The 13,707-nt window shown below is 31.0% G+C and overlaps 1 protein-coding gene across 1 annotated transcript; it reads left to right on the forward strand.

Moving 5' to 3' along the window:
* Positions 1 to 4,583: 4,583 nt before the first annotated feature.
* Positions 4,584 to 5,981, forward strand: LOC125210399 (ethylene-responsive transcription factor CRF2-like). Its single transcript, XM_048109958.2, has one exon. The coding sequence runs from the start codon at positions 4,967 to 4,969 to the stop codon at positions 5,831 to 5,833; it is 867 nt and encodes a 288-aa protein (XP_047965915.2). The 5' UTR covers positions 4,584 to 4,966; the 3' UTR covers positions 5,834 to 5,981.
* The last annotated feature ends 7,726 nt before the right edge of the window (positions 5,982 to 13,707 follow it).

The following is a 13,707-nucleotide window of genomic DNA, read 5'->3' on the forward strand; positions in this document are numbered from 1 at the left end:
AGGAACCACTCTATTTCTATTTTATTTATTTAATTTTTCTTTTTTTATTAATTTATAAAATATTATTATTATTTAAATTTTGTGCTAAAAATTAAATATTTTATATTTAGTGGAGTAAATGCCAAATGTGGTCCCTAACATATGGCCGTTTTATCAATTTGGTTCTTAACATTATCTTTTTGATTATTTGGTCCCTCACAAATAAATTCGGATCCGAATCGGTCCTCACTTAATAGAACCGTAAAAAAATAGACGATGACCGCAATTTGACTATATTAAATTACTAATGGTAATTAGCTATACCTAATTATAATTCTTTTCCTATTAGCAAAATTGGAAAAAAGATAGTATAGTTGCAAAATGAAATGAATAATTTGTAATTTAATAGGAATTAAGAATTATAATTAGGTATAATTAATTACCATTAGTAATTCAATATAGTCAAATTGCAATCACCGTCTATTTTTTTACGGTTCTGTTCGGTGAGGACCCATTCGAGTCCGAGTTTATTTATGAGGGACTAAAAATTCAAAATAATAATTTTAAAAACCAAATTGATAAAACGATCACATGTTAAGTACCATATTTGGTCTTTACTCTATTTATTGAGACGAACGGTAAACAGTTAAAAATGGTTAATAGTGAGAGTCAAAGATACAAATGAGAATAAGCACGTTATTAGACTGACGAAATTAACGGTGCGTCACGTGGCTGGCCCTCTTCAATTCTGACAAACCAAATTTGTGTGATCCAAAACGGTCCCATCAGATACGGCGGCTGCTTTTCTTTTATTAACCCAATATTTAACTCTTATTAACCTCTAAGCTCGATTCTTAACAGATAAGTATTGTGATTATTCAATGTAACTACTTCCACTCACGGCCGGATCTTATTTCATCCGCTTCCAAACTCCGATTCGATCCATTTACTTATGTTTTTAACAACAATTAATGTTAAGAAAAAGGTTTTGGAGACACAATGTCTCCAAGACAATAGGGTTAGAATAATAATTTTATTTTATATTTAATTTTAAATTAAATTTAGATTTTGTATATGTATTTTGTTGCCCCTGCATTTATATGTGGAAATAGTATTAATTAAGATTTTGATAAGGATAATTTGATTATGAAGGTAATTAGGATCCACAACTTTTGGCATTGATCATGCGTTTAAGTAATATTTTTTTTCTCATATTCCTTAAAAAAATTTATAACTTGCTGAAACTAAAAAATATTAAAAAGGATAAGAAAATGTATATGAATTTTACCATTTTTGTTAAAATTGAAAACTGTAATAGTAAAACAGACAGACAATTCTAAAATATTAAAAATTCCAATGCTTTAAAAATTTTATAAAAATTTAATACTTCTATTTTTGTAGCATTTATTTTGGTCCGTCTACTAAACAAATAATCGCACATATTTAACTCATTTGTTTAAAATCTTATAAGGCTATAAAATTAATATTTTTTCTGTTTCTTTCTAAAATATTAGAGTTCTTAGCTCACTTTACTATGTCATGCAAAATATCAAAATTTGATAGTATATGCTATATTAATACTAATTGATTTTATGATTTCAATTTAAAGATATTTATCTTTTTAAAAAATTCTTCATTTACAAAATTTAATTCGTTCAATTCGTTATTTGTGGATAGTTACAATCAAACCAAGATAAAAAAAAAAAACATATTCCTAATTTATCTATTTAATATTTTAAAGCTATATATTTAATATTTGCTTTATAAAATATTAGAATCCTTAGCGTTATTCACTATACCATGAAACAAATTAAATATGATATACTATATTCAAATGATCATACAATTCAAATTTGAATAAGAATTAAATAAAAAAATAATAATAAAAAAAGTACAACATAAAAAAAAGAAAATAACTCATAATTAAATTATCAATTGATTAGATAAAAATTTATTTGAAAAAATAATAATATATGAAGTTATCACATTTTTAATTACTATTAAAAACAATTTAGTATGTATTTTGTTATAGTAACTAATTTATAATCTAAATTAATGATTTTTAAATAAATAATATAGTATAAAATTAACATGCGAAAAAAATGATATGTAAACATATAAAAAGTTTCGAGCATGATTGTAGCTTATCTCTAATCAAATCAATAAATATGCATTTCGATAAAGATATTTAATTTGATTTAATATTCCTTAATTAGATTTGTATCCATTTAATATGATATTGGGTAAAGTAGTCCTAATAAAAAATATACCTATGTCAAAATGACATAAGGGTATTATGACTTGGAGACATTATGTCTCTAAATTACTATTCCTAATTTTAATTTTTAATATGTATGTTTTAATATTCTTACTTCGCTTTTACAATTTTTGTCATTAACTCATTTTCTTTCCTATTTTATTATAAAATTAATATATAAAAATATAATTTATATTCCTCTATTTTTTACTATATTTTTAAAAATATATGACGTATCAAAGTGAGATACATTTTAGGACAAAAGGCGTAATTTTTATGGATAGGTAATTTTAGTAAAAAGTAACGAATATAGATGGACTCATGGACCCAATGGAGCTGCCATTTTTCTTAAGAAACAGTAACTTTATTGATCACAACAATCATTTATCATTTATATAAAAAATGCAAGTTTTACTAGAATTGCTAGGAATATTTGTTAATCTCTTTTTCAAAATAAATGCCAGTTTTCTTGAAAATAACTATCGCTTCTTTATCCAATGTTTCTTTTATTCAATAAGGGTCGGTTTTCTTTTTATAACAACTTTCACTATTGTTTCTAAGAACTAAACTTTTGTCAAAATAGATTTTATTTTATGGGTAGTATGAATGCAATACAAGGATATTTTCTATTGTAATCTATGTGGTGGGACCAATTTTGAAGAGTTAGTCCTGAGTTTGTTAATGATAATACATTCGTCATGTGACTCGTGTCCCTACTTACGCTTAATTCAAGTTGCCGCATAATAATTTTGTGTACAAAAATGACATGGGATTCTTTAATTAGTTATATATGGTATAGTACTACTCATACTAATAAGAATGAATCAAACTAGCGATTGTATTTTATGTCTTAGTCTCTCACTCTTATTGAAAAAAAACGAATTGAACACCATAAAAATACAAATGTTAATTTACAACACAAATGTCCTGTAAATTGGGAAACGAATCAAACTAGCAATTGTGTTTTATGTCTTAGTCCCTCACTCTTAATGGAAAAAAATAATTGATCAGTGATCACCATAAAAAATACAAATTATAGAACATCAAGAAAGAAGAAAATTTTGAAAGAGAAGAGTTGTACAAATAAACTTCAAAATATGACCCTAAAAAGTTCACAAATACTCACTCCGTCCGCGAATAGGAGTATCATTTCTTTCGGGCACGAATTTTAAGAAATATTAAGAAAAGTGAGTGAAATATGAGTGTCACTTATATATATTATTTTTAAATGATATGTGAGTGGAATGTGTAGTATTTTTACCATTTATGATAATTATAAACCAGGACTCCTATTCGTAGACGGATCAAAATGAAAAAAACGGGACTCCTATTCGATCAAAATTTAAATTTAAACGGAAAGTACATGCACACATGCTAATGTTGCTATAATAATATATACTACTATGATAAAACAAATAAGTGAATAAGTACTATCAAAAATATTATCCAAGAAAAGCACACATACTAATGCACAAGGCAAAACACACCTCAACAGCACTGTTAGTTACAGTAGCCGCCGCAGGCAGCAGTTGCCGCCCACACACTCTTGCCCACTACCACTAGTGACTAGTGACTGAAGCCCCTTTTTAATTGGCCATTTTGTAAGGGTAAATTTGTCCACATCTCAACAAAGCATTCATCAAAAGATTACTGTTTTATTCAAAATGTAAATATACTTTTCTTTTGGGTCTCCTTTTTTAGTATGCTACTCATCTTCAACAACTAATCAAAAACTAAAATTGAGCCAATCTACTATATTTTTAGTTTAATAGTCGTAGAAATTTAATAACGTGCTACTCCAATCAACAAGGACGGCAGTTTGGATGAAACCAAGGACGGATCCAAAATACAAAAATAGAAAATTGAAACGGTTAGAAACACATTGTTGGAGAATTATAAATATGTCGATAAATGGTTAAATTATTTTTCAATCTTAATTAGTAATGAAGTACGGGCAAAAGTTAATTAGCTCAAAAATTTTAACAAAAAAATGGAAAACATTGTCATGGTTTAGAACGGTTTGACTCTCTTTAGCTGCTTGGATTCTGCTCCTCGCCATTGAAAATATACAGGGAGAATCGGTGCCCAATTTTCATAATTTTCTGCTGGTATAATTTTAATTTTAGAAAGAAGAAGCTCAAACGACGTCGCTTCATTCACACCTTAACTCCGACTGTAGTATGCCTTGTTAGCATCAACACAATTTTGAGAAGAATCGAACATTTCTAAATTTGGGGTTTTCTGAATTATTTTTAAAAAATGTACAGAAATGCTAAACTGAAAGTTCATATTATCCAATTGGTATTATGTTTTCCAATAAATAATGAGACAGTGAACTGAAGAGTAGCCACTTGGTGCTCAGCTAATGTGACACCACCTCAAATAACACACTCTCACTCCCATTTCTCCCTCTCACTCTAAAAAAATCTCTGAGCTGAGTTAATTCATCTGGGTTTTATTCACAGTATTCATCTCTCTTTTACTGCAAACCAAAAAGCTTTCCGTTGATTCTATATATCCGCAGAGAAGCTTTTACGAAGCTCCTCTTCTTTTCAGTAATACTCTAATTTACTTTCATCAAAAACTTTCCTTGATTTTGTCCCCTTTTCTCCTTGTCTCAATTCTTCTCTTTAACGGTTCTTCTTTAATTCTCTTTATTCTCTCGGAATCTCTCCCTTTAATCTCTTTCGCTTTCAATGCCACTTTGATACACACACACACACACACACCATGTTGCCTACAAAATACACCGAACACCTCAACCAAATCACCGCGACGGAATATTCCCCCAATCTCCCCCCGATGAAGACGCTCCGCGTCTCCGTCACCGACGCCGACGCCACCGACTCCTCCAGCGACGATGACGCCGCCTCTCACCTCAAGCGCCGTAGAGTCAGGAAGTACATCCACCAAGTCACAATTCTCCCCTGCTGCGGAGACGGAGACTACAAGGCGCGACCGTCGGAGAAGAGGCGGAGTTCTGCCGCCGCCGGAGGGAGAAAATCGAAGAATGCGGCGGGAAAGGGGGCGGAAGGCGGCGGGGCGAGGAAATTCCGCGGCGTGCGGCAGCGGCCGTGGGGGAAGTGGGCGGCGGAGATTCGAGACCCCATGCGGCGGGTGCGGCTGTGGCTGGGGACCTACGACACGGCGGAGGAGGCCGCGATGGTGTACGACCACGCGGCCATCCAGCTGCGTGGGCCCGACGCGCTGACCAATTTCAGCCCTAGGTACAACAAGGACAGCTCAGGGTACAACACCTCGTCGTCGCGCGATAATGCCGCGTCACCGAAATCGGTGCTCCGCTTCTTCTCACCCGAGGCGGGGGCGGAGTCGCCGCCTGCGGCGGGAGAATCCCAGGGCGGCGCGGATTTTCCGATTTTCCCTCTCGGCGACGATTTGTTCTCGGATTTGGGGGAACCGGTTGGCGAACCCGGCTGGTTTGATCAGGAGACCGTTTTGTACGGAACGGATATCGCGTGGTGCTCTGACGTGGTTTCGGAGTCGGGTGCGGACTTGGGAGCCAGATTCGGGTCGGGCGATGATTTCTTTCTTGAGTTTGGGGACGTCTTCGGGTCGGATCCGCTTGTAACTCTGTGAGGAGGCGTTTTATAAATATAAAATACTTATATATAATATAAATATTTTGCTGAGTTTTATTTTCGGTTGTTGGATAGATTTCGAGTGTAAAACTGGAGTGTTTATGAGTAAAAGAAGTGTTAGTAAATGGAATTTGTTCTTTATGTTATTATTAGTATTTGATTTCATAAGCCACCTTTTTGGCAAAATATTGTTGAATGTATGTATGTATTTTGTCATGTAGTACTAACTAACTACTAACATTCTTGAAATGCACATTTGTTCAGCGAAAAAATGAGCATCTTATCGAACGATTCTAACCAAGAATTGGTATGGAATATTACGCACTATTTTTCAATATTATGCCACAAATCAGGGATCCTCCATTTGTAATTTTTTAACTAATGTATGGATTTTCCTTACTAGGAGTATTAGATATCAATTTTTACACTTTTTTAAGTTTGGTCCTTAAATATTAGTTTTGTCCCATTTAATGAAAAGACAACTACAAATATGATGTGCTGATAATTCTTTAGCCTTATATAGGAATTAGTACAATTCGGTGAGTGTTTAGATATTTTAGTTTACTAAATTTAAGCCGAAATGAGTGAAGATAAAAAATTCAATAATCTAGAGTAATAATGATTTATTTATTTATTATGGAGCTATAGTAATTTAAAGTTTTATTTCTTATATAGCTGTGATAATTCAAATCCCAATTTATTAGTTGGAAAAACTTATGAATTGAAGGATGCAGAGTTTGATAAAGAAAATAAATAAACTTGAAATGATAAAAATACACATTTTAGATCATTTCTAATTATATGACTCAAAGATTGATAAGTTATCTTTTCTATCAAAAGCATTACACACTGAGTACTTATTAAGATGCATTTTATTGTGTGGGTGAAGCTAAATTGCATGAGATTTTATAATATAAAAAGTATTTGTGTTGGATTCTGTTTGAACTACTGGTTAGATACTATCATTAATTAAAATACCTTAGTCCTTAGCTCATACTCAATATATAATTCGAATGATAATTTGTTAGGGAAATAAAAAGCAAATGTTATCATTTTTGGTAATAGAGTGCGATCCGCACGTTGATGTGCAAAATAATATAAACACGCCAAAAAGAGAATGAAAAAAATAAATAAAATAGATAAAGAGGACTAATCCATGGGTTTAGAATTTTGACTCACGCGCGCACACAAAAAAAAAAAAGAAGGAATGCGTATATATAAATTAGTCTTAGTACACAAAAAGGTCAATTAATTTAAATTAACCGAACTTTAAAATCTTGTGTCCTTCAAAATTGCGAAAATGAGTGCCCAACCAAGATAGGAAGCATGCTATTGGCTCTTGGTTAAGCAAAAAAGAATAGTCCACCTGTTATCTGTTGGGTTCTAACTACTACATGTTTAACAATTGAATCAAATCGATCAGATTATTCGATAAGATTTATTCTTCGAAGAATTTGATACATACATACTAGTACTACATTGATTTCTAATTAATACGGAGTATATATTAGGCGAAAATACATTCTGAAGTCTTTGTAGTTGTACTATCATTTTCATTTCTTTTGGTCCTTATACAACTTTTCTAACTCAGTCTTGATTGCTTTGGTAGAAGAATTTCTTTAGCAGAAATTTGATTGGGAGAAGGAGGATGGAGAAGCAAATTTGGAGGGAGGAATTTATTAAATAAAACTAATAATTACTATAGTAAGTAGTACTACTGATATAGATACTGATAAATTAACTCCATCGTTGAATAATGAATTATTGAAAAATAAAGTGGAGGTAAAAACTAAAGTCTCTTTAAAACATAAAAATAGTATGGGGATCTAATGAAATAAAAGACAATAGCATAAGGACCCTAATTAATATGCATTATGCCTTATTATTATGTCATTATCTACCTATATAGTACGACAAAAAAATGCTTGAAATAACAAAAAATGAAAACAATTGTGTTTATTATGGTAATCTTAGTAAAAAAAATCATTACAAACTAATACACGATTACATAGTAATTAATTAGTTCACTGGCATTGATTGGTCATAATTATTGCGAGAATTAAAGTCAATAAACGCGTTCATGCTATTAGCTAGGCATTATGGAGTATATATATTTGTATGATTGAATTTATGCCCTCAATTTTTTGTGTGGTTTGTGTATAGTACTTGATAAATATGTACTGAAAAGTAGGTTACAATTATCATTACAATTATTATGGTTACAAGTGGCCAATTTCCCCCATTCTGTAGGTGCAATGGAGCTACCTCTTTTTGTCAACCTTCCTTTATTTTCGAGCATCCAATTTCGTAACCACATATTTTTTTCAATATTATTTTAACGGGTAATGATAATTTTGTCCTATTTCGCCGATTTTAAAATATAATTTTTTTTAAAAAGTAAGTTAAAGCTATTGTTGTTCTTTCCTTAACTAACATGAAGGGCATAACAGTTAATAAATAAATTCCTAAACTTTTAAAATTAGTGAAAGATGTCAAAAGTACCATAATTTTATATATACAATAATATAAATTTATCACTACCCTGTTTTAAATAAAAGTTACTAACTTACTGTTATCCTTATTAGTTGAGGTATTTATTGCATTCATGCATCATTCCCTCTAATCATAAATGATACTCGCTAGCATCAATGTTGTATGCGAATATGTAGTAGTAATTCTTTATAAAATTATTTTGGAGAGCAGTAATTTTTATAGATTGAATTATATATTTAGAACCTATATAAGTCATTTACAGAAAGAAGAATTATATATTTAGGACCTATATAAGTCATTTACAGAAAAAAAGAAGAAAGAAGAAAGAAAAAGGAGAGAAAATAGTGCATAAATTTGCCCGTCATTTATTTTGGGGTATTTTTATCCTAAAAAATATCAAAAAATGAAAAGAATCTTAAAACGTGCATAAATACAAGTATAGAAACCGCAAATGATATTTTGCAAGTATAGGGACCGTAAACGTGCATCGTGATAAGTATAGGTCCTAAATATGTAATTTGCTAATTTTTATTTATTTAATTCATAAATGTAGTTTGCCTATAGGTCCTAAATTTGTAATTTGCTAATTTTTATTTATTTAATTCATAAATGTAGTTTGCCTACTCGGGAATTTATACGTAGAGGGTGGCGACGTGTTCGTGTACTGTTTTGCATGCATTTATTTGTATATAATTTTAAAGTTAGATCTTTACCGACAAAATGTTTTAATTTAATTTATTGACATATGTTTTTAATATCTTAGATTTTTATATGGAACAGTGATTTGCAACTAGCAAGTCGCGTTCACTACGCCTTCCACACAAATTACTCAAATGTAGGTAGTTTGTTTCTTTTAATAAGTAATATGGTTATTTTCATTATAATATTGGCATATAAAGTATGGATACTAGTATTAAATAAAATTATTTTTTAATTTCTGTCAACATCTGATAATTGATATCTAAGTGAGAGAGGAGTATTGGTTGAAAGGAATTATCATTAGTGTATAAATTGATCTATAGACCTTGACTAAATGAATTATCATAACAAATAGTACTACTAGTCTTTATATATGTAGCGAAGTGAGCTTCGGTTTCCAAGATAAAATAATACTAGTAGGGGGTGTTCGGTTGGCAAGATTAAATCTCATAATTAAATATGTATCATGTTTTGGTTTATAAGATTGACCCCTACAACTTAATCCTAGATGGATAGTCTCATGATTATTAGTCATAGCATCCCCCTCCAACTAAAATAATCCCACAACTTAATCATAGATGGATAGTCTCATGATAATTAGTCATGGCAACCAAACGCCACCGTACAAGATACAATCTAGGATTGAGTTATGAGATTATTTTAGTCATAGAGGGTTAACTATGACTAATTATCACATGATTATCCATCTAGAATTGAGTTGTGGGGTTGAATCTTATGAACCAAACACACTACAAATTTAATTTCGGATACAATCTTGCAAACCGAACACCCTCTAAGTAAATGTATAGTGATAAATCCATAAGCTTTATATTTATGGAAATAATTCAGTAACTTAAGCATTTTACCATAAATAATTACAGTAACTTAATCATCAAAGTCCAGGGAGATTAGAAGGTATAGTGGCTAAAACATACTCCGTATAAGCTATTGTTTTAACTTTTTATCCTTTTTTCCTACTACCTCGGGCGGCTTGGTCCATAAAAATAGACAAAATTGTGAATAACTAATATCACTGGTTTTAACGTGCAAAGAGATAGAGGAAAAAAGTAATGGAAGTATTGATAGTGGATTGTATAGTCCAAATTTAGAATGGCAGGTAGAGTTAGTATTTATTTAAAACTTTTCTTATTTAAAATCAGGTCTAATTTTGGTGAATAACTCTGTTTTTTTAAGAAGGAGATAGTATAATTTTACTGTCACAATTACTGTCTCTCTATTTTTTATTCAATATTTCATATGATTAATACGCTATTGAGCTTATATATTATCTTAAAACGTCAAAAGCCCAACTGACTTTTTATAGGCTGGCTACATAAAAATTAGTAGTAGTAGATTTGTTTGTTAGTGGTGGGGATAAATAGATACATAATATAATATACGTACTTAATAGCCAAATAATAATAATAATGTACCCCCAAAGAATAATTTTTATTATATCTAAGGAACTATCTTTTTCAAAGTAGCTTCTTAAGAAGGTGCTTCAAATAGTTCTATAATTAAAAAATTACCAATTATTCATGTTATACGATTTCATAATCTTCATGTTCTAGATTATCAATATAAATAGGTAAAATATTAGAATTTATAAATATTTGGAGTATATAGAAAAACATCGCATTCGTACATGACAAAGGAATTATTAATTTTGCTTACAAAATCATGGGGAGATTATGCCGTTGGCCCTGTTAGAAGACATGTTTTTACACTTGTCTAATGCTTAGTGATGGCTGTGGTCCTCTCTATCTTTTTTTCTAAGAGGGCATACATTTGCACCTACACAAAGTCACAAACCCTTCCTAAACTTAGTAGTATATTTCAATATTATCTGCAAATCCATAAATCATATTTTGAGAAGTTCTTCACTTTAGGTTACAGTGACAATTTTAAGAAGAAAAAAAATGAGTCTTACTATTTTCTAACAATTTGAATTTAGTGTTTGAAGGTTGGGTACCCGTAATTGGGTGGTTTACAACTGATTCAATGCCCCAAACTCTAAAAGAATTATTAGAGTAAATTTGAAAATTAAAGATTAGATATTTTTATATTTTTTAGTAAGTTGTAAATATTTTGTAAAAAAGGTCAAATGTCATGGTATAAACTATTTTTGGTCTTTTGTGTTATAGGAAACATTCATCACGGAATATTTAATTGGTAGCAGCCACGTGAAGGTAGAAGTAGAAACAACAATGACCAAATTAGTAGATTTTATATTTGGCAAAATACATCTACAAGACATTGAACTTTTAATAAATCTTTGTTTCATCAGGTCTATTTACTATTTTTCGTCATCATAGTACTACTATTTGACTTAAAAGTTGCATAAGTTTTATACAAATTCTTGCATATCAAAATTTGCCAATGATCTTAAAAAATACTACCTCCGTCCCCCAAAATTTGCTACACTTTGACCCGACACGAGTTTTAAGAAATGTAATGGAAAGTGAATTGAAAAAGTTGGTGGGATGTGGGTCCTACTTTTAAAGTATTAGTTTTATAATAAAATGCGAGTATGAATGAGTTAGTGGAATATGGGGTCCACTACCAAAAATAGTAAAAATGAAATGTATTAAATTTTCAGGGATATATGTATCAAATTTTCAGGGACAGAGGTAGTACAAATTTTAATATTGGTGCTAATTTCACATGACAAGTCTTTTTCAAATCCAACAAATCTATGAGGTATTATATTTTATTCTATTAAGCACATAATAAACTAAGTAAGATCAAAATCTGCTGAAAATTTTCTATTTGAATTGGGTTAGGAAAGTTGCACGGTAAGAAAAGTTAATAATTTGCATAGATATCGTGGAAGAGGGCGAGTTTTCGCCTCCACGATATATGAGTATATATAAGGTATGACATTCTCAGAGAATGGGTTTTGGGGCCTCCTTCACTTTTCCATACGGTAAGATATGCATTCACCCTTCGTGTTCTCACTTGAATCGTCAAAAAAAAAAAAAAAAAATCACAACGGTGTTATATATTTGGACTATTAAAAGTACACAATTTTCTAAAGCATCAATCTTATGGTATACTTTTACTTTATATCTCTACTTAGAAGTAGGTGTACATTTTATTTATAAAAAAATGTTATCAGAGAAAACAGAACCTTTACTACCACTATTACTACTACTTATATCTATCGAAACTCTTCTATTAATATTCACAAACTATTTTTCTTAAATTGTTTACCGATTACTATTGCAATTTTTCAAGCAATCTTTTGATATACTATTAATATTGGGATAGATCATTATATCTTCTAAAAGATACAAAGACATGTCTAAATATTGGGATATATCATTACATCTTCGAAAAGATTCAAAGACACGTCTTTCTTGAAATTGATACTCCATTCAAAAAATTTGATAAGTGCTTGTGGGCTTCCAAATTCAACGCAATTGTGTGGATGATTTGGGATATTACAATAAAATGACAATCCAAGATTTTAAACCTAACTGGGAGTTCGAGAAGATAAGAAGTGACTTTTGTGATTATCCCATGAACTTAAGCTGGACTATTAAATCATGAAGTTTCAGTTTTTTCAATTGTCTCGTAATATTCATGTATAAAATATCGTCTTTTAACGATATTGAAAACGACGTGTTTCAATAAAGTAAGTATTTTTTTTTCTTTTATATTAATTTTTTTTCTTATTTCTCTACTTATTTTATTGAAATATTTTACCTCGCCAAAAGATGTGTCATTTGTGCATGATACAATTAAGAAAAATTGAACTTTCTGATTTAATATTCTATTTTCAAAATTCATGGACAAATCAGAATTTTATCAAATTTCATAGAGTAAAGGTCAATTTTGGTCCTATACATATAGCCGAAATACCAATTTGATCCAAAATATTCACTTTTTGAAAAAGGGGTCCATAACATATGAAATTTGTGTCATTTACGTCCATTTTTTACGGCTCCGTCAAGTTTTGACGGTCAACCGTCAATTAGTGAAATTTTGACCCGATTAAGCTTAATCTCGGATTATTAGTCATCTAATTATTTTGATAATTATTTTTCTAATTAAATTATTTTTTAAGACTTTTTTAATTTCTTTTCTATTTCTAATTCAAAAATATTCCTTCACACTACACTCCAAATACTTGGAAATGGATCGACTCTCTCCCAAGTCCCAACTCTCCAACTCTATCTTCTACCTATCTCTCCTCTTTCTCTCCACACAAAAACCACAAAAACCCTAGGTCGAATTCCAACCTACAACACCGTCGAAGCCGCCGATTTTATCTTGTTGGCCCTGAGGAAGAAGACGACGCAGAGAGGACGATGACGAACCCTAGTTCTTCCGACCATGACCGTGGAGCTCCGCCGTTCAATTTTCCATGACCGTGGAGTACTTCCGACCATGACCACTAGCCGCCGCCATTGCCGGAACCCCTACTGCACCTTGGCTCGGCCATATCGGATGGGTCGGACAATTTATGGTGGTGTTGCATAAATTAGGGTTCTTAAGAAAGAAAGAGAAGAAATAAGTGGAGAGTTAAAATTTTGAAATTTTGATCTTTCCCCAATTCAGCCACCTCTAAAATTGATGCCTCAACATCTGTCCCATTGAAGAAGAAGAATAAATGGAAGGGTGTTTGCCATAGTCATGTTGTCTATTTGTGAGGATGGTTGTGTTGTAATGAATACT

This window comes from Salvia hispanica, chromosome 3 (genome assembly GCF_029641045.1).
Source record: "Salvia hispanica isolate PSC_SH4W2 chromosome 3, Shi_PSC_v1, whole genome shotgun sequence".
Lineage (NCBI taxonomy): Eukaryota > Viridiplantae > Streptophyta > Magnoliopsida > Lamiales > Lamiaceae > Salvia > Salvia hispanica.